The sequence below is a fragment of the Polypterus senegalus genome, chromosome 15 (genome assembly GCF_016835505.1).
Source record: "Polypterus senegalus isolate Bchr_013 chromosome 15, ASM1683550v1, whole genome shotgun sequence".
NCBI lineage: Eukaryota > Metazoa > Chordata > Cladistia > Polypteriformes > Polypteridae > Polypterus > Polypterus senegalus.
Window position 1 is genome coordinate 2504910 of NC_053168.1, and position 22774 is coordinate 2527683.

General features: G+C 42.4%; 1 protein-coding gene across 1 annotated transcript in view; it reads left to right on the forward strand.

Moving 5' to 3' along the window:
* The window catches only part of LOC120516163 (SH3 domain-binding protein 5-like), a 109368-nt gene that overhangs the window by 63725 nt on the left and 22869 nt on the right, over window positions 1-22774 (forward strand). Inside the window, exon 4 of the mRNA XM_039737640.1 lies at window positions 13534-13698. Coding sequence (XP_039593574.1) covers window positions 13534-13698 — 165 coding nt within the window. The remainder of the gene's footprint in view (window positions 1-13533; window positions 13699-22774) is intronic.

The window sequence follows — 22774 nt, forward strand, 5'->3', positions numbered from 1 at the left end:
GGGGATGTATTTGTCTCTAGAAAGAATTCGATTTGTTTGGATATAAATTCAGTACAATTCTCGTCAGCTAATAGAAGCGGATTGAGGCGCCATCTGCGGGGTGAGTGTATGGGGCTTAGTAATTTCAGCTCCAAGATCATCGGAGCATGGTCTGAAATAACAATAGCATCGTATTTACAAGATTTAATCTTAGGCAAGAAGTTATTATCTATAAAGAAGTAATCAATCCTTGAGTAGCAATGATGTACTGGTGAGTAGAAAGAATATGTTCTTGAATTTGGGTTTAAAAACCTCCAGGGATCTGATAAGTTGTGATCAGTTATAAACTTTGTAATTATCTTTGCGGTGTTAGTTGCCGTTCCCCCTGTGGAGGAAGTCTTATCTAAAAGTGGATTTAGAACACAATTAAAGTCCCCAGCCATTATAAGTTTATGAGTGTTCAGATTGGGAATGGATGCAAATAAATTTTGTATAAATTCCTTATCATCAACATTAGGTGCATAAACATTTATCAAAATCATTTTACAGTTAGATAAGTCTCCCATGACCATCACATATCTCCCTTCAGGATCCAATACTACATCTGATGCTACAAATGGTACTGTTCTATGTATGAGAATTCCCACCCCTCTAGTTTTCTTTGTAAAACTAGAATGGAACATTTGGCCAGTCCAGTCTTTTGCAGCCGGAACTGATCCTTACTTAGTAAGTGGGTTTCCTGTAAAAATACTATTTTAGCATTTAGACCTGTTAGGTGAGAAAGTACTTTCTTTCTCTTTAATTCGTGATTCAGGCCTTTAACATTCCAGCTTACGAAGTTAACTGTCCCATCATGGAGACACTGATTCTGAGTTTTTGATGTCATTTATAGTCTTAACTGGAAGTGAAATAGTTTAGGTCTTAATTTCCTATTCCCCCAAGAGTTGTTGCCATGCAGCTTATTATTACGTTGATAGTTATAATTATAAAGATTGAGATGATAGATTAGATATAGATCAAGCCTGCTCTCTTTCTCTTCCCCTTAACCCCCACCCTCCCTTTTTGCCTCCCCAGGTGAGGCTAAAACCCACTTCATGCAGTCCCAGTCCTCTGACATACCCAGAGACAGAGCACGTCCAAAGCACATCAAGCCCCCATGCAGTGGCTTTAAGGTTAAAAGATAGAGATATCTGTTACCAATATAGTCTTTAAAAGAGGAAAAAGAAAAAAAAAAAAGAATTTTGCACTTAATATATACATATATATATATATATATATATATATATATATATATATATATATATATATATACATACATATATATATATACATACATACACATACACATACATATAATCTTCATCAATTTTAGTGCATTAAGATGATATCCCCAGATAATAAACCCAGGTGATGGTGTTAAAGATGTGTCCAAAACAAGCATAACAAGTCTTAATGCAGTAATAGCAATAACAGTAAACCAAGGGTATGATATTGAACAGTCTCATTTAGGGTACACATGAAATAATTAGAAAAGAAAAAAGAGGAGGAAAACGTAATTAAGCACAATAAAACATAAACATTTAGCCCTAGTAATACTAAGTAATATAAGTAATAAGTAAGTAATAATAATAATAAGTAAGTAATAATAAGAATATGAGAATATATGCTGATAAAAACCCGTATTTTAAAACAAATAGATCAGACAGTAGATTATTAATCCTAGCTTTATCATTTACCGCCATGACTCACAATTATGTATCAGAATAGTCCCGGATCAGCTTTCTTAACTCATTTTCTGCCTCCTCCTTGCTAGCAAAACATAGAAATGACCCTGCCATTCCACTTTCAGTTTTGCGGATACAGGAGGCCGATTTGACATTGGCTTGCCGTAGCGCTGTTTAATATTATAGAAGGCTGCGCGTTTAATAGCTGTTGCTGGAGAGAAGTCAGGGAAGACGCGAATGTGGCAATTTCATATATAATATTTTCCTTTTTTCTGAGGAGTTCCATCACCTCTAACTTAAATGATAATCGCTCAAAACGAACTATAAAAGATCTTGGTCGGGTCTGACGGTGTTTGATCAGCGACGCTGTAAGCCGCTGCTATCTCAGATTCTGCTTTAAAGTCGCCCCCGATTATTTTAGAAAAAAGTTCAGTTGCGAATTTCACAGGGTTTAAACTTCTCGATTCTCCGGCAGGCCTTCAATTCTGACATTATACCTTCTACTGCCATCTTCTAAAGCAGCCAGTCTGTCTCCAAGTTTTTCTCCGAGTTTTTTACATTCCGAACTGGCATTTACTGCTCTTTCCTCGGCACTGGAAGCTAGATGTTCGGCTATTTCGATCCGATTCGTGAATGTCTCACTAAGATGCTCCAATTGATCAGCAAGCGTGCTCAGTTTAGCGAGTTTTTCTCAATGCGCTCTTCAATTTTGCCCAGCACCTGTCGAAGTTCAAGTTGGACCTCTTGACGCAGCCTTTCATTTGCCTGTTGGAATTCCTGTCGCAGCCTTTCATTTGCCTGTTGGATTTCCTGTCGCAGACATTCATTGGCCTGTTTCATCTCCTGTTTTAATTCCTGTTTCAGTCTCTCAAGTGCCTTTGCCGTTGCTTTCTCATTAGCCTTCTCGCTTTCCTTTATATCTTGCGTGAGCTCAGCGAGCAACACTTTCAGTTCAGATAGCTCAAATGTGCCTTCTTGTGCCGTAGATGAAGCAGCAGACTCTGCTGAAGCGGTGTCCCGCTGCTCCAGTCCCGCGTAATTGCGTAACTGAAGCCGCGGACCTCCCGGCCTTTTCCAGTTTCAGGTAATCCTCTCCAATCGGCGAGCTATCCACATCTGCACTCACGATCGCACCTTCGCTCCCCTTTTCGCTCTCAGCCGGCGACGATGTAGCGGACCGTGGTCCCGAGGAGTCTGTACTTTCGCCCATCTGATCCAGGTCTGTCTCTGACAGGCCGTATCTCGAGCTAGGGCTTGCTGATCGCAGCTTGGATGTAGCTTTAGTCTTCGATTCTTTCGTTCTTTCCTTCTTGTTGGCCATGTTTATATGTGTTTACATATACTGTAGCGGTCCCTCTCGGGTCGAATAAATACAGGATATCTCAGAATAATGAGCAAATAATATGAAAAATAGCACCACTGCTAGCGGAGCTCCACTTCAGACGTCCATCTCCCGCATCGGACGAGACCAAAAACGTCCACGTGGATGTTAGAGATTACATTGAGTAAGTAAAGCTGGAAAAAATATTAGTTTGTGTGTTTACATTTAAGAAAAAAATGGGAATATTTCGAAGGGGGGATGCTTTTCTATACCCACTGTATGTGATCGTCATCAGTAATTTATTTGACTGTAAAATAATTTTGATAAATATCTACGCACCCAATGTGGAGGATAGGGACTTCATCGAAAACGTATTTGCATCCATTCCCAATGTGAACACTCAAAGTATAATGGCTGGGGACTTCAATTATGTTTTAAATCCAGAACTAGATCCCGTATGTACTCACGTATAAGTCGATCGATCATAAAATCAGACCCTGACTTGTACGCGTGTTCAATATTATGACACTTTTTTTTTTTTTTACATCTTCTTGCCTCCTCCAATCTCACATCAGTTTCTCAGGCACATCAAATTGTATTGCAGCAGCGCAGTTACCAATTTCTTTCGCCACGTCAATGACCTTTAATTTAAAACCAGCTTCATATTTTCTTCTGATCGAACGCTCCACTTATAGATAAGGGATGCTCTTACGATAAAGGTGTATGAGGGTGTGAGATCCAAAAAAACACAAAACAGTGCAGACATCGCTTTGTAATAGTTCAGGTATTACCTTGTGGTCACGTAGGCACAATACATAGAAAGAAAAGGCCGTGTGCTCCGTGGTGACCCTCTCAGGTGGGCGTTAGCATATCAAAATCTCTTGGACCAACAGTGCGAGTTTTCCGCATTCGACTTATACGACTGACTTCCAAAAGAATCCTCTAAGCAATCCAGGAGAGAGGAAGGACAACTGCTGCCCAAGCGAAAACCTTTGGTGATCCCTTGTGTGTCAGGAGTATCGGAACAGCTGAGATGCATGTTTTCCAAAACACCAGGTCTCAGTGGCTTTCAGACCCCAAAACACGATACGGTTCACCCCAAGGATCGGGTGTCCCGGCACAGACAGAATAATATAGTTTATGCAGTTAAGTGCCAAGAGGATTGCAGTGAAGCATACATCGGGGAAACCAAACAATTACAGTAGTGGCAAAGCGGATGGCACAACACAGAAGAGCTACCTCGTCAGGCCAGGTCTATTTACTTCTACAGGACAGTGGTCGCTCTTTCAGTGATGAAGATGTGCACATCCTGGACAGGGAGGAATGCTGGTTTGAGCGAGGAGTCAAAGAAGCCATTTATGTGAAAAAGGAACGACCATCTCTGAACCGAGGAGGGGGCCTAAGGGTACATCTTCCACCATCTTGCAATGCGGTGATTGCAGCCATTCCCCAACTCTCTGTGAATGGTACTCATCGACAGTTTGCATATCATTGATCACATGGCCTGTTGGTTGTTAATGGTGCTAGTTCTGTCATTAGGCCAAGGTACTGTTTATAGGGTTGGAGAAACCTGCAGTCAACCGAGACTGAGGAAGTCACTTGGATGAGTGATGAAACGTATCGGGGGTATGGGGAGAAACTGTCCAGATGAGCAGAATCAACTTGCTAGAATTTCCTCACCTGGATTATTGAGCATGTATTGAGACATTATATGACTGACATTATAAAATACCAAAATTATACGGTAAAGTCAAGTCCTGACTTATCCGTGGGAGACCCCATGTGAGTATATATGGTAGGTCTCCTACCACACGGGGCGATGACGTCTAACACTACAAAGACAATCACACAGTTTGTAACTGAGCAGACCCCTGGGGATTTGTAAACCCAAACTCGGGAGCGGATTCCTTCTACTCACCAGTGCACCATTGCTACTCATGAACTGATTATTTTTTATTGATAACAATTTCTTGCGATGCTATTGTCATCTCCGACCAGCCTCTCTGATCATGGAGCTTAAATCACTACGCCCCACATACTCATATGAGTTGGGGTCGATTTGTTTCAAACCTATTTTTGTTAAACTTGACTTGTTTGTATGGAATGTTATTTTATTTTAATAAAATTAATAAAATGCTAAAAAAAACAATTGTCATATTCAGCTCTTTGTTGCATGTCCCTCGTGTAAAGCACTTTGAGCTACATTTTTTTGTATGAATATGTGCTATATAAATAAATGTTGATTTATTGATTGATTGATTGATTGATCGCGTGCGGTGACTGTCATTTCATGTCTGCCATTCATGGACATCAGCAGGTGCTGAGGGTCTTCTCTGGTGATGCTCTGCCAAGCCTGTATTGCAGCCATCTTCAGCTCCTGCTTGTTTCGGGGGGCTTACCACCTTCAGTTTTCTCTTCAGCATATGGAAAGCCTGCTCAATGGCATTGAAATTGGGTGACTGGCTTGGCCATTGAAGAATTTTCCATTTTTTAGCTTTGATAAACTCCTGTGTGCCCTCAGCAGTGTGTTTGGCTCAGTATCTTGTGTAGGATGAAGCGCCGTCCACTTGAGTTTGGAGTCGTTTACTGGAACTCGAGCAGATCAGATGTTTGTACACACCACAGAATTCACTGTGCCACTGCTGTCAGCCGCTCTATCATCAGTGAAGAGAAGTGTGCCAGGACCTGTGCCAGCCATACATGCCTAAGCCAGAACACCACTAGCACTGCCATGTTTAACAGATGAGGTGGTCTGCTTTGCAGTTCCTTGTCCTCTCCACACTTTGCTGTTGCCGTCACTCTGATGAGGTTCATCTTTGTCTCGTTTGTCCACAAGACCTTTTCCCAGAGTTCTGCAGGCTCTTTGATGTCCTTTGTCACACACTGTAATCTGGCCATCCTGTGTTTTGTGGTCTCCATCTTGCAGTGTGGCCTCTGTGTTTCTGTTCTTGAAGTCTTCTGCTGATAGTCGTCTCTGACACACACACACACATCGGCCCCCCTGAGGACTGGGTCTGATCCATCGGACTGTCGTTTACTTTACCAGACATTATGCAGACCGTGGCCCGGGATCTAAGCCACTTTCTCCATGCTGTAATCCGTGGTTGTAGACTCGGGAAGTTCACGTTTAATGCCGTAGGTCCGGTGAAATTCTTACCTGCATGTCACGGTGATGTCGTTACAAAAAGGAAGCAAAACCCGCATACACGACATGTGGCGGATACACAATGAATACAGTAAATCGAAAAGCACGAGCAGCTGTTACGACCCATCTGTGATTCTGGCGGTGAGAGTGCCAAAGGCCCAGGAAGTAAATGAAGGCCGGGGTGTGTGTGTTTGTTTGTTTGTTTTCATTTTATTTTTCAAAATCCTGAACATTACAAAGGTGTGCTACTCGGGTATACAAATATCAATAACTTAACAGATGTAAACGTTTACTTTGGAAGAAATACAGAATGGGGGAAAGAAGCAAAACAGAATTTATCTCCCAACCAAAAGAAAGAGGAAAAACAAAAAGAAGAGCGACAAAAAAAAAAATAAAAATGTTAACTTTTCAAAATAAAATAATAACCGGAGAATCGTTCACAAGCTCAGCGTTTTTTGATTCTAAAATAACCTTAATGAAATCTTGCCCTGCTTTTAAAAAGTTTTGCCCATCTCCTTTTAGGCAGAATGTCGTTGTTTTGTAAGGTGAGGTAACGCAGAGTGCCGCTGACCCACAATGCATTGGGATTCTCCCAGTGAAGCGCGCGGAGTTGACGTGTGAGTGCCGTTGTGTGGGCTGTTACAGTCGGCTCCTGTCTGTGCTCTTTAATGCCGCCCTGGAGTCTGCCGGATGTCGCCGGTAATGGGTTACGAGTGACCGTAACACTGAGGCGTTTGTCCAAAATGATGTTAATTCAGTGCATTCCGAGTGACGCTGAAGTTATGTGGCAGTGCTAACAGGTGATGTCCTGCCCTGGGTATGTTTTGGGCAGTTGTAAACAAGGGAAACGTGATCGATGAAAGGCCTTCAGTTGGATTGTGGTCTGCTTGGCACAGATTGAGCTAAGTGGGTATTCTCTGAACGGCCGAGTTCCACTCCTTTTCTGAGATGTCGATCCAAAGGTCTCTTTCCCACCACTTCCTAGGACCTTTGACGGGCAAAACTCTTGAAAGTATTTTTATCTAATGTTGAAATCCTCCCTGGGTTTTTATCAATCCTCTGATGGTGATATCTGTGTGAAATGTGGAAAGGTGGCTTCGTAGGAAGGCTGAGGTTTTTAAGAATCCTGTTTCCCTTTCTAAGGCAGCGAATGTTGCACTGTGTGCCAGTCACGTTGTGGGCATCATCACCACCCTTTCTATTGCTTTTTAAGATCTTGAGATGAGCCAGTGCCAAACCAGCATATCATGTGGCCACCCTGGAGAAGCTTGTGCCAACAGACGGAGAAATCCACTCTTTCCACCATAATGGCAATTTTAGAAATGGTGGCCCACCTGAGATGTTTCACATCCTGCGGTCTCCAGTGTGTGCAGAGAGAATGGTGCGATAAGAAGGTGAGCTGGTGTCATTCAGTTAATGAGAAGTTTTACGAAGCTGGACACGATCGTTTTGTCCCTGCATCCTGGTGTCTTATACCCATCGCTTGTCTGTTTAATACGGTACACTTCACAGATACCAGCCACAAGAAGAAGGAAACTCCTCCTGTAGCTGAAGACTCTGTGGAGGTAACCATCCAGATAAAAGCTTCTACATGCCTTTTGTCACAATGTCACATTCGGTCAGAGCTGATGTGAGCAACTTTGAAATGTTGACAGGAAGCTCATTTCTTACTCTGATTCATTCTCGTAGGCCTGATCAGAAATGAACGCGCCGTGCAATCAGAAGAGGCCTAAACAAACTCCCAGCCAATGAAATCGGAGGCTAAAGTCACATGTCTCAGCTGTAACTCACGGCCTGCTTCACTGCACGGTGCTTATCTCAACTAATGGCTTTGTTAGATTGAATGTGATGGAAAGCTGAATTTTATCTAGTTGCCTTTATCCAGGTATTTCAAATCCTCCAAGGCACTGATAGAGAAGATCCCGCAGCTTAAGGGTGGATGAAATACACCAAGACAGCAGGAGAAGAACATCATTTAGGATTGAAGCCAGGATGCACTTCTTAACGCAAAGACTTATGGGACTCTGAAGGAAAAAAAACTACCGAGACATGGAGTCGAAGCAGAAACCTCGACAACCTTTGAGAAGGACCTGGATGAGGTGTTGGGACAGTCTAGCGATTAGCTAAACGAACGGGAGAGAAGTTCACTGAATGGCCTCCTCTCATTGTCCTGGGAACTTATGGTGGCTGAGGGATTGTTAAACACAGTAACAGTTTTAAAATCTGTTTTGAGCTTAAGTTTGAGAGCTCATTATGTGAACATTCTTGGATGGCCTTGCGTCCTGTCCAGGGTTTATTCCTGCCTTGTGTCCTGTGCTATATATATATATAGATAGAGATATATAGATAGATAGATAGAGATAGAGATATATATAGATAGATAGATAGAGATAGAGATATAGATAGATAGATAGAGATATAGATAGATAGATAGATAGAGAGATAGAGATATATATAGATAGAGATATATATATATATATATATATATATATATATATATATATATATATATATATATAGAGAGAGAGATATGAAATGCTGTATATGAAATACTTAGAAATGGCTTCTTCTTTGCACTGTAGAGTTTCAGCTGGCAACGGCGGATGGCACAGTGGATTGTGTTCACTGACAATGGTTTCTGGAAGTATTCCTGAGCCCATTCTGTGATTTCCTTTACAGTAGCATTCCTGTTTGTGGTGCAGTGTCGTTTAAGGGCCGGAGATCACGGGCATCCAGTATGGTTTTACGGCCTTGACCCTTACGCACAGAGATTGTTCCAGATTCTCTGAATCTTCTGATGATGTTATGCACAGTTGATGATGATAGATGCAAAGTCTTTGCAATTTTGCTGGGTAACACCTTTCTGATATTGCTCCACTATCTTTCTGCTAACATTGTGGGAATTGGTGATCCTCTACCCATCTTGGCTTCTGAGAGACACTGCCACTCTGAGAAGCTCTTTTTATACCCAATCATGTTGCCAATTGACCTAATTAGTGTTTATTGGTCTTCCAGCTCTTCGTTATGCTCAAATTTACTTTTCCAGCCTCTTATTGCTACTTGTCCCAACTTTTTTGGGATTTGTTGACACCGTGAAATTTTGAATCAACATATTTTTCCTTTAAAATGATACATTTACTCGGATTAAACGTTTGATCTGTCATCTACGTTCTATTACAAATAAAATATTGACATTTGCCATCTCCACATCATTGCATTCAGTTTTATTCACAATTTGTTTAGTGTCCCAACTTTTTGGAATCCGGTTGTATATATATATATATATATATATATAGATATATATATAGATATATAGATATATATAGATATAGATATATAGATATATATAGAGAGAGAGATATATATAGATATATACAGGGATCCCTCACCATATCACGCTTCGACTTTCGCGGCTTCACTCTATCGCGATTTTTTTTCTCATAAATGCTTACGTCATTACGCATGCGCTTTCTGAGAACTTTTATCTAAGCCCTATGATGGCTCCTAAACGTGCTGCTTTTTCTAAGCCTTCTGACAATAAAACTAAGCGCGGAGGAAGATGCTTACTATCCAGGAGAAGGTGAAACTCTTGGATATGATTAAAGATGGCAATACCCTACAAAAGCCTCCTCACGCATATGGAAAGACCGCGCCAGCAACTGCCTATCAAGATGTTCTTCAGCCGCGCACCCAGACACCCACTGCCTACTCCTTCACTGAAGACAACGACGCACCACCTGAAGACTCTTCTACTGAGGTCGTGCCTTCATAGGTTAGTGATTGTATGCAATTAAATGTACAGTACAATAATCTACTATATAAAAGCGTTCGGGATTGTCCTTCCGTCCCGCGAGTGCAAAGCGTAGCGGTATTCCGCTTATCACAGACTTACTACTTGCGGCTTGAGGTAAGGGACGCAATGTGAGCAGAGTTCTGCTGCTCCCATCATCCCCTTGCTTTTGTGTGCGATGCGCTGTAAAACTAGACAAAATGATGTCTCTGGAAATAATTAATGTTGATGGAGTACAAGTGCCTCACCGCGTAGTAAATATCAGGGGAGATGGTGCTCGCTTATTCTCATCTATAGCTTATTTAGTGCATGAAACTCCGTCTTTAGCGGTACAGATTCGGGCTGACATTGTACGACTTTGGACAGGCACTTGAAGGGATAAAAAAAAAAACTTAGGTTTTCGGGAGATGTTATGAATGGGCACTTTGATGTTCTCATTCCCTACACTTACATGCCTGATGTACACATGGGCGAAAAAAATTGAGGATAAAAAGTCGGTCGCCTTAAAAGGTGAGTGCGCCTAGTAATATGATATTTGTAACGTCTAATATGTCTTATTTTGTCTAATATATTGGGTAATACTGAGTGTAATGGTGACTAAAGGGTGTTATTTCATGTCTAGAGGGCTCTAATAATGTTAAAAACGTATTTAGAAGGTCGTAAACAGGTTTTCTATACTCTAACTGCTTGAAAATATTGATTTATAAATAAAGAATCCTACTTCGCGAAAATTCATTTATCACGGTAGAGTCTGGAACGGATTAACCGTGATAAACGAGGGTTCACTGAATTTTTATATATATATATATATATATATATATATATATATATATATATATATATATATATATATTGTAATGGATGGCCGCCATTTATCCCGCCAATACCCCAAGCCGCCAGGTGGAGCCCTCCTTGCAGCATGGAGGTCCCAGAAGACCAGCAGGGCATCATGGACAATGGAGTTTTTATGCAAAGCCCTGCTGGATGCCGTGGGGGCCACAGGAGGGAGCTGCAGGGAGGACTGAGGGCTTCTTCGCGCCCTGTGACCCGAAGGTTCGTCATAGGAAGAGCGACGGACTTCCGGGTTGAAGAAAAGGACTATTTACCCTGACCCGGAAGGAATAAGGACTTGTGGACTGTTGGGCAGAAACACCTCTGGGTCAGGGAGTATAAAAGGACTGTGGGAACTCACAGACAATGAGCTGAGCTGGGTGGAAGGGTGGCAACGCGTCTGGAAGCTGGAGGATTGGTTATTTATTATTATTGTGATTTATATGAGTATTGTGGTGGAGAGTGTGCTTTGTGCACTGTGGAAGAAAAATAAAGTCAACATTTGGACTTTTACCTGGTGTCTGGAGTCGTGGACAGGGGTTCAAGGGAGCGATAGCGCCCCCTATTGTTCACAATATATACCTGTATATATATATAGATATATAGATATATATATATCTCCCGGCTAGCACAAGACATCTGTCTGTCTATCTATCAATCTGTGCCTTTCCTAACTAAACTATCTATTAGTTATATGGTGCATTTCTGTTTGTCTGTCTGTCTGTCTTTTTTATAGTGCCTTTCACATCTGTCTGTCTGTCTGTCTTGTGGACCTTTGTGTGTTTTCTAGAGTGAAGTTCTGGCCTGGCTTTATTATTTGATATGACAGTAGTGGTGACATCTGGTAGCATCAGTGTCCCTGTTTCTGTCACGTTCTTTAGTGTGGTACGCGTGTCCCTCTGCCCAGTCTCTCCGTTTATAGTACCGATGACCAGGTTAGGTTGATGAGCTTTAACCTCTCAAATCCATTTACTTGGTTTACATATTAATATCGTCCTCTGCTGTCAAAGTTTTCATACAAGCCTCTTTAAGGGACAAAGTTAACAATTATTCAAACTCTCCGTCCCCTTTGCCCTTTGGATAGTTTCCAATATGAAGTGTTTTGCTTTTCTTAGCAGGTTTGACGGTTTACATGCACACACGCGTCATCAGGTGAAGGTGAATCACCCTGTTCAGGCCTAGTCCTGTTCTCTTAATAATTGGCATTTACTAATCTTCTGGAATCTTCCTTTGGATAAACACCATTAAACTACACAAAAAAAAAAGGTTAAATGTCATCATCAGCACAAACGAGCGTGATGCCTGGGGTGATTTTCTTATGTCTGATTAATATGTTCAGTCAAACTAATACTTTATTTTATGTTCTCTCGCCGGGTTGCATGCTGCACGCTCTTTTTCTGCTTGACGTTCCAATCGATACGTGTGCCTCTCGTCTTACACCCGTTGCTGCTGGGCTCAGGACAATAACTCAGGGATTTTTTACTTCAGTAAGATATGTGTTAGGTTGTCTGTTACCTTAAAAATTAATCAGACTGCGTAACGCGCATCACTTTTAGCATGTTACCCTGCTGCTCTCCAGATTGTGCCGCTGAGTTTAGCGCAGTACGTTCGGCTCATCAACGCAAATTTAACGATTTCTCAAATATTGAGACTGATTATTTCAGCTGGGAATAGGAATAATATAATAGAAGTATATTTTGTGGACGCTTCTGCCTGTGGCTGCTGAAAGTGTGTATGTGAAGCAAATACACACACAAGCTGATGGAGTGCAGTAAACACGCTCAGAGAATAAAATCCATGACGGTAACTTGTTAAGGGTTTACATGGCCGCACATTCCGATTACTTGTGAAGAAACTGACCTCCTGTTCCTCAAACGCCTAATAACCCGATTTTCTCTAATCTGAATAAGAGTTTACATGACGTGTTGGAAATCATGTTTCTGTGAATAATGGGGTTATTGAAGTGTGTGTAAACGTGTTAACTGATTAATTACGTTATTGAGTAAATCAACTGGTTTTCTTAACATAAACATCCTCCAAACTGTTGACTAGGTAAAAGATAAAATGTGTTAAGTCAGATATCTCACTTTATCCATCATATTGCAAATGTAAAGTCCTGGTGAGCTCTCTGGAGACCCTGGTCAGGTTGTATTCTCATGTTTCAAACTGCTGCTGTCTGATGCTTCTGGAGGACGGGGAACACCAACTCAGGGCTCCGTCTCACCCAATGCAAACCTTAACATCTTTAACTCTGCCACCTCCAGCTCTGTCTCCTGTGCCACCGTCTCCTGCCTATATAACATAGCTGGTCTCTTTGTCACAAGCCATTTTCGCAGGCCTGCTCTTCAGTTCCATTAGAAGAAAACAGCTTGTGTGCCAATCACCTTTCACCCCTCGATGCAGTACGGTGGTCTGCAGTTTCTGTAGTGTAAAACTTTCCTTATCTGAGCTGAGGTGCCTTCCAGCAGTGAAGGTGAAATGTATTCAGGGTGACTACCAGGCCAGATTTAAGATGATGGACCACAAACACTTCAGTGGTGTGGTCAACATTTCATTAATGCAGGTCTTCAGGTGGGATTTGTAATGTTTAATCAACGGTTTCATTACGTGCCCACTGTGGTTTCATGCTGCTGTCTTAATTTTGTGTTTTCATTCAGTGCACCATTTAAACAATCCATCGTTCTGTATGGCGTCCACCACCTCTGTACTGTAATGGTCCTGTTGGTTTCTTTCTCTCATTTAGGCACAGCTCGAAGCTCAGAAGGCCACCCAGGATTTCCAGAGGGCAACAGAGGTGCTGCGTGCGGCTAAGGAAACGATCGCCCTTGCAGAGCAAAAGCTGTTAGAAGATGACAACCGGCAGTTTGACTCGGCCTGGCAGGAAATGCTCAACCACGCCACACAGAGAGTAGGTGGCTTCATTACACTCCTAGTCCTCGGGCCGTTGGCCTGTTTCAGTGTGGAACGAATGGTTACACTCGGACAAAATGTGTGGAGTACAAGTCACAGGAGGTTCTGCTCAAGCTTTATAACACACTGGTGAGGCCTCTTCTGGAGTCCTGGGTGCTGTTTTGTGTCTCCATATTACGAAATACTAGAGAAGGTCCAGAGAAGAGCAACTTGGCTGATTCAAGGCTACAGGGGATGAGTTATGAGGAAAGATTAAAAGAGCTGAGCCTAACGCATCAGGTTTAGGTCTTGTTAGTTGTTAATTCATAATGGGAGGTCTGAAAATCGAAGGTCCACCTTATGAGAAGGATTTAGGAGTCATAGTGGACTCTAAGCTATCGACTGGCAGACAGTGTTCAGAAGCCATTAACTCTTTTAGGGCTAATTTTTTTTTTGTTTCTTATCTCCCAGGGCTGAATATTTTTCCAAAAACTAACATTTTTTAAAAAAGAACACAAAGCAATTGTTTAACATATCAAATCAACAAAAATATTTACTTTTGACAAATATTACTGTCTTGCATGTTGTATGAGCCTGCATACTCTATGATTTCACATACATATCACATACATTTTACACATAAAGTCTGATCTCGCTCAAAGCAGCCAATTTCAGTCATTACCACATAGCACTGCTTACAATACGTGTTGCTTTGGTGCCTACTTTTCAATTGTCTGTTGCTGCACTTTCTCACATATACTGTTAGTGTGTACTGTAGAGAGACAAGTCACCCTTTTGCCATCATGCCATTCCACTGCCACCAAGTTTTCTGCCCGCATGAAAACCGTATTGTCACCTCTTTTCATCTTCTGAAACTTTATGAACTTTATGCATGGCATTATAGCCTGGCTCACCCTTACGGGATTTGCTTCTGTTTATTACAGAAGTGAATAAAACTTTGCAGCAGCACGTACCTATCACCATGCTGCATAACCTGTCCAAAGCCACCAGGGGACAAAGCACGTTTGGACCAATGCTCCTTGAAGTTATATCACCATCTCTATTTGTAATACCACAGCACGCTTCATCTCGTCTTTTGTTGTGGGTTTACACTTTGAAAAACGAGAATGCGATGCAAACGCAGCCCGCAATTCAAAAAATTTCTGTTTATCTCGTCTGACGGTAGCTGAAAAGCAGCATCAGGAGAGAGCAGCCTGAAGTACAGCAGCTGATGATCTGTCGTGTCCAACAGCAAGCCATGCCGTCTTGTGAAGTCCAGCAGCCAGATCGGCTCTCAACGGATCAATGTCTGTGTATTTATCCCACGCGTGCCTTGCGTAGATGCATCGCTTGCGCAAGCGCTCAACTGGCAGCAGATCGCTGGCGCGCATCGGCTGGTGTTTGATCAGCTGATGCCGGCTTCTCACTCTCTTGCTTGATCTCCTGATCACTGTCAATAAAATCCGATTCTGAAAAATCAGAGTCCGACTCCGCTATAATGTGCAAAACATTGTCTGCCGAGTGTTTTCTTTTCTGCTCTCACTTCGCTCCCTTGTCACATGTCGATGCCATCTTGCCATTGTTTACATTTCGCAACTCACGCACACGCTAGGATTAGTTGCCGAGTCAACGAGTCTAGCATTCCAACAAGCACAGAGGGAATGCCTGTGACGTGACAGGGAGATTTGTCGCCATTAACAGCTGATTATCGCCCTCTATCCCTGGATGTCGACTTTAGTCGACATGTGCCCTCAACCCCTCCTGTCGACATCCGCCCTAAAAGAGTTAAGAAGGCTGACAGACTGTCAGGTTATATAGCGCCTTGATGTGTGGAGTACAAGTCACAGGAGGTTCTGCTCAGCCTTTATAACACCCTAGTGAGGCCTCATCTAGAGTCCTGGGTGCAATTATGGGCCCACCAAACATAGCAGCACAAGAAAATGTCCAGAGAAGAGCGACAAGGCTGAGTCCAGGGCTACAGGGGATGAGTTATGAGGAAAGATTAAAAGAGCTGAGCTTTTATAGTTTAAGCAAAAAGAGATTAAGAGGAGACCTGACTGAAGTGTTTAAGACTATGATGTGAATTAGTCCAGTGGATCAAGACTGTGACTTTAAAGTGAGTTCATCAAGAACACGGGGACACAGTTGGAAACTTGTGAAGGGTGAATTTCCACAAACATGCGGAAGTTTTTCTTTACACAAAGAACGACAGACACTTGGAATAAGCGACCAAGTAGTGTGGTGGACAGGATGTTTTTTAGCATAGGAATGGTGCTATATAAATAAAATGTATTATTTTTATTAGAAGAAATAAGTGGAGAGGACTGGTGACCAACTCCCCACTCCTGACGTCATGCTTCCCCCTCCCCTCGGCCCGCTGTGTGTCTCTTGGATTTGCGTAAATAAATCGGTACCGCAAGCAAACTCTGATACATAGCGAGATGAGAGAAGTTGCAAAATCAACTGAAATGTTCAAGCAAATTCTAGAAAAATTCCCGATCTAAATCCATTAAGTAGTTCTCTCATGAAAAGTGGAAAGACAGACAGATGTTGGATTTTATATATATATATATATATATATATATATATATATATATATATATATATATATATATATATATATATATATATATATATATATATATATATATATATGTATATATATATATATATATGTATATATATGTATATGTATATATATGTATGTATATATATGTATATATATATATATATATATATATATATATATGTATATATATGTATATATATATATATATATATGTATATATATATATATATATATATGTATATATATATATGTATATATATATATGTATATATATATATATATATATATATATATATATATATATATGTATATATATGTATATATATATATATATGTATGTATATATGTATATATATGTATATATGTATATATATATATGTATATGTATATGTATATGTATATGTATATATATATATATATATATATATATATATATATATATATATATATATATATATGTAGAGAGAGATTATTAGAAGAAATGAGTGACTAGGACTGGCAAGCTTTGTTGGGTTGAATGGTGTCTTCCCATCCAGGTTGTTCTAATGTACTAAAAACAAATGGCTTCTCTGTCGTCTAACCCATAATCATTCTGAAGGTAAGCAAAGGCAAAAAGATTTGATGGACAAGTTCACACGTGTTGTAAGATAACTGTGGGTAAAAACAGAAGCGGTGAACCACACTGTTGACTAAGATGATACATACGGTTGAAAGTTACAGCACATACATGTTGTCTGACGCTCTTCAGAAATCTTTCGCGACAAAGTGTTTTGTTCCAGATTTTCAAGCCCCTTATCTTGGATGTGCACAGAATGAGTAACGCTGGGCCATTGTGCGTCTCTCCTTATTGTCTTCAGCAGAAGTCATCATGAACGCTTGTGTCAAGTAACGCTCCTTACACTAAAAGCCAACAGAGTTTCAGATGACCCTGAGGCTTTCTGCACCGAAATCCCACTGCCAGGCCCGGTTTTCGAAATAACACAAAAACCTTCCTTATTGGATACATTTGACTCCATGATTGATGATGAGCTTCACATTGGACTTATTGTTTGCTACGTTTTCTTTGTAGATGAGACTTCAGCTGATTAAAAACAGAGATAACCGAGCACATTTCTGTAGCCTACAGTCCAAGTCAGTTTTGTGTTTTCCTAGAAGAGCTGCGTTGTTTGCGCTCTACTTTATCTTACAACATGTTTTCTGTAGTTTAGGGTGAGATTACAGATAATGTGCTATCTGAAACACGGCATCACAGACAAGTGGCGCCATCTTGTTTGAATGCACTGCTTTGGGTAAAAAGAGGAAGGCCAAGTGCTGCTTTGTGACCCACAGTGTCTTTGTTTATATGTATGCCATTTAAAAATTAAAGAACTTCACCCAGCACCCGGCTCAAGGTCAGTGCAATTGCTGTGTGTGTGTCGCTCAATGAAGTTCTTACTTTAGTGTTTTCAGCAGTCAAGTGACAGTAAGATAAGAGCAGTAGCGGTGGCTCTGAGGCTAAGGATCTGTGCTACTGTCCAGAAGGTTGCAGGTTCGAGATCCTACTCTGCCAGGCCCTTGAGTAAGACCCTTAACCTGGAATTGTGCTGTGCAATGGCTGACCTGGCACTCTGACCCCGAGGGTATGTGAAAAGTAACAAATTCTTAATACAAGAAATTGAATAAGGCAAAATAAAGAGGAGGAGGAGGTTGGGGGCATTCACTGATTACAGCACACTGCTGTACCCACCACACGACCACCCGGATCTGCATGCTGAAGAAAACAAAAAAATTGTGAGCACATTGAACGCTGCATCAAGTGATGTTCACAGGCAGCCCTTGAGCTGCTGGTGCCCGTTGACTAGCCTTATGGCCCGCAGATAAAATCTGATGTGACCTGACAGACGAGTGCATCTTTGTAAGGCCGTGTGTGTTTTATGCGTCTCGGACCTGAAGGGAGCCGATTTCAACCCACCCTCTGGAGTGCCACGTCAGGATGTGATGAAGCCAGTGAGAATGGACACCACTCTGCACCTTTGCAAGACAGTAAGCATCGATGGAGACCATACAGTACATGGCTTTCCATAGAAGGTGTTGGTGAGGCTTCTTGACGACAGCAGAGATGGGCCCACTTCAGGTCATCGGTGATGGTAACGGTGAAACGTTAGGGAAAATATGCACAAGACCTCTGTCTGGCTGGCCGTGTACCAGCTGTTTAGTGTTCAACACAATGTCGTTACAGATAAAGCCACTAATAATATTCCAAGTTTGTGTGCCACAGATTGTGACTGTCACATTAGCTAAAAGCCAGCAGCCACACACACCACATGCGCTTCAGAAGAGGTCATCCACATGAAGCTAACCTGTTCAGGTCCGGCCAGTACTTGGATGGTAGATCATCTAGGAAAAACTTGAGTTGCTGCTGGTGAGGCCAGCAGGAGCCACTTACCCTATGGTCTGTGTGGTGGCTCCCAATGCCTCAGTGCAGTGACGGGGACGCCATACTGTAAAACTGAGGTCCTGACTCTCTGTGAAGATCCCTGGGCATCCTTCATAAAGAGTAGGGTGCACCACAATGTCCTGGCTAAACTGCCCACCACAGCCTGGTCATTCTGACCCCATAATTAGTATTATGTGATGAGTGTACTGCTGCAAAATGGCTGCCATGTGGATGCTGCGCATTGATGTTGGTTGAAGTGGCTCCACTCTCACTATGAAAAGTGCAATATAAATACAAAGAACTATTATTAAAAAAAGGCTTGAAAATTCAAATTAAAATAAGTAAATATATTCAATATTGTCATGTGTACAAGTACCATGTACAATGAAATGCTTGCTTGCATGTTGACAGTAAACAAAAAACACACACAATAAATAAATGAATATAAATAAGTAAATACAGTAAATCAAACCAGAATCCGAGGAGTAAACGGAGACAGTGGCAGAAGTACATGTGCAGGTAGCAGTGGAGGTGACACAAGGTCACCGATTGTTCATGAGTCTGATTGCGGTTGGGTAGAAACTGTTCCTGAACCTGGAGGTGTGCATCTGATTGGACTTTAGGTGGGAGGAGGGTGACAAGTGACAGTGCAGGGTGGCTGGGGTCCCGCCTGATACGGTTCACTTTCCTGAGACAGCGTGTAGTGTGGATCTCATGGTTCGCAGGGAGCTGTGTGCCCGTCACCTGCTGTGCTGTGTTCACCACACGCTGCTGAGCTCGGCAGTCCTGAACTGAGCAGTTGCTGTACCAGGACGTGATGCCACAGTACACCTGTAGAATCTGCAAAGGGTTGTGGGGGACATCCGGGCTATACTCAGTCTCCTGAGGAAGTAGAGGCGTTGTTGGGCTGTCTTGACTTCTGCCGCAGTGTGACTTGACCATTTAAGGTCATCAGTGAGGGTGACTCCGAGGAACCTAAAGCTGCTGACCTGCTCCACAGCCTCACCTCCGATGTAGATGGGGATGTGCACTGTTGCCTGTTTGCGGAAATCCACAATCATCTCCTTAGTTTTGCTAATGTTGAGGGTGAGGTTGTTGTCCTGACACCATTCTGCCAGGAGTCTGACGTCCTCCCTGTAGTCCGTGTCATCGTCCTCGCTGATCGGACCTATTACAGTGGTATCGTCAGCAAACTTGAGGATGGTGTTTGAGCTGTACTTGGCTACGCAGTCACGGGTATAGAGAGAGTAAAGCAGAGGGCGCAGCACGCTGCCCTGTGGGGTGCCAGTGTTGAATGTTGATATTGATGGAGGATTGCAGGAATCATGGGAAAGAGGGGTCCTTTCATCGGATTGGCTGGCCCAGCGCGGTTTCAGCCGTGGAATGGCCAAATGGGTGAGGCAGCGTGATGGATGAGGTCTCCAGGACTCTGAACAAATCCAAATCATATTATGTGATATTATCTACTGTTAAATTCTGCTACGTACTTCTAAAACTTTTATTTTTATACTGTACTGAGGATTTGTTCTGTTCTGTGTATTGTATTGACCCCCTTCTTTCTGACACCCACTGCACGCCCAACCTACCTGGAAAGGGGTCTCTCTTTGAACTGCCTTTCCTGAGGTTTCTTCCATTTATTTTGGGAGTTTTTCCTTGTCGTCTTAGAGAGTCAAGGCTGGGGGGCTGTCAAGAGGCGGGGCCTGTTAAAGCCCATTGCGGCACTTCCTGTGTGATTTTGGGCTATACAAAAATAAATTGTATTGTATCATGGTGATGATGGAGGAGGAGGTTGTCCCACCAATATGCACTTGCTGAGGTCTGCCGGTGAGGAAGTCCAGTACCCAATTGCACAGTGAAGAGCTAAGCCGCAGATCCAGGAGTTTAGCGATGAGCGGGGATGGCATGACAGTGTTAAATGCAGAGCTGTAGTCCACAAACAGCAGCCTGGCATAATAGTTCTTGTTCTCCAGATGAGACAGGGTGGTGTGAAGTGTTATGGAGATGGCATCCTCAGTGGACCTGTTGCAACGGTAGGCAAACTGGAGGGGGTCCAGACTGTCAGGGATGATGTCCTTGATGTCTTCTCGGAGAGCCTCAGGCTGGAGTCTTTGGGCGCTGCTGGGGGGTCGCACAGGCCTGTCTTTAAACTTTGCATACAGTATAGGTTTGTGTGGGGTTTTTTTTTTTTATTATTATTATGGTAACGTCCACAGCAAGAACAAATAAAAACCGAGGAAGAAAATCCTATCAATACTCGGACAACTGTTATTAAATATGAGAGCCATCAAAGCCCTGCCGTCGTGTTTTCAGTCCAGGATGACTGCCTGTCTGGCCCAGCTCACCCTGTCACTGCCCGGTCCCCTCACTCGTCACAAAACACTTCTAGCACTGGACAGCAGATGAGTGCTACAAACGGGACCCACACAACATTGTCCTGTGGGCACCAATCAGAGTAAAAAAAAGAAAAGAAAAATGTAAACAACAATTTACATGTGGTGCCAATGCGTGTGGCTGAAGAGCAGTGTGCCAGGACTGGTGGCAGCCATACATGCCCAATTCAGAACACCCCACCTGTAGCAGAGGTGGTCTGCCGTGGATCTTGGGCAGTCCCTTGTCGTCTCCACACTTTCTTGCCATCACTCAGATGAGGTTCATCTTTGTCTCGTTTGTCCACAAGACCTTTTCCCAGAATTCTGTAGGCTCTTTCACGTCCTTTTTTATAAACTGTAATCTGGCCCTCCTGTTTTTGTGATTTCCATCTGGCAGTGTGGCCTCTGTGTTTGTGTTCATGAAGTCTTCTGCTGATAGTCGTCTCTTGAGACCCCCACACACACACACACACACACACACACTGCGGCCCCCTGAAGACTGGTTCTGATCTGTCGTTTGTTGCTTTTTCTTGACCATCGTGAGAATTCTTCTGTCTTCAGCAGTGGAAGTCATTCTTGTCCTACCAGTCCCTTTGTGATTCCTGAGCCCACCAGTGTGTTCTTTCTTCTTCATAATAGTCCAGACAGCTGATTTCAGTCATCCTAAGGTTTTCCCAATGTCTCCAGTGGTTTGATTCTCATTTTTCAGCCTCATGATGGCTTCTTTGACTTTCATGGGCACAGCTCTTGTCCTCATGTTGAAGAATGGCAACTACAGACTCCAAAGGGTAGAATCAAGCCGAGGGGTCTTATGAAGCCATGAAACCCACCTGAGGAATCACAAACACCTGTGACACCAACTGTCACAAACATGATGGTGTCCTGAAATGGGGAGACCGTGTAGAGAAAGTGTGTTGTGAAGAAATTGTGTGTAAACCCCCTTAAATGAAAGTCTGCAATGTGTGCTTTAATCCCAATGTCTGAATTGTTTGAGTGGAGCAAACCAAGGAAGAATGTGCTGTATCTTTGTCCCAAACGTTATGGAAGGCACAGTAAATTTAATGACAGCAGAGTGGGATCAACGGTCTTTTCTACAGATTTGTCTGTCTTCCCAGAATGTCTCGGGTAAAACTCTCTGCTCCTGCTCACAGTTTAACCAGAATGGTGATGAAGCAGACTGGCACAATAAAGGCACTCAGGACAGGCAGCAGAATCAGGCTTTATTGTATGGCACACATACAGACTCGAGTCAGATGGAACAATGAGCCCCCCAGCAATGGGCACCTTTTATTTCAGCCATTGTTCTTCCTCATTTGACTTCTAGTATTCCATTGCTCGAATTCTGCCTCTAATTCCACCAATAATTCTTAGCTGAGGGGCATCAAACCCCACTCTGTCCATCTTATCTCTCCCCCTACTACCTCAGTGCTTGCTACCATGGAGTTCACATTCCCTTCTCTAAACGAGGGCCCACCCTACGGCTCTCTAGCACGCCTGACCTTTGGCTTATGATACAAAATTATAAAGAATATGTAGGCATAGGCCTTTTTAATTCTAACTCTTGCATCTTAATGCTTAGTAAAAAAACAATGCTTACTTTCTCACATGCTTATAATACTTTTCTAGTACGTGCAAATAACCAATTTTAAGAATAGAATTTTCTATAATGGCAGCTATTTTTATCAGTGCTTCAGTTCTAAATTAAACAGGCCACAGCAGAGCACAATAAGCCAGCAGGCAG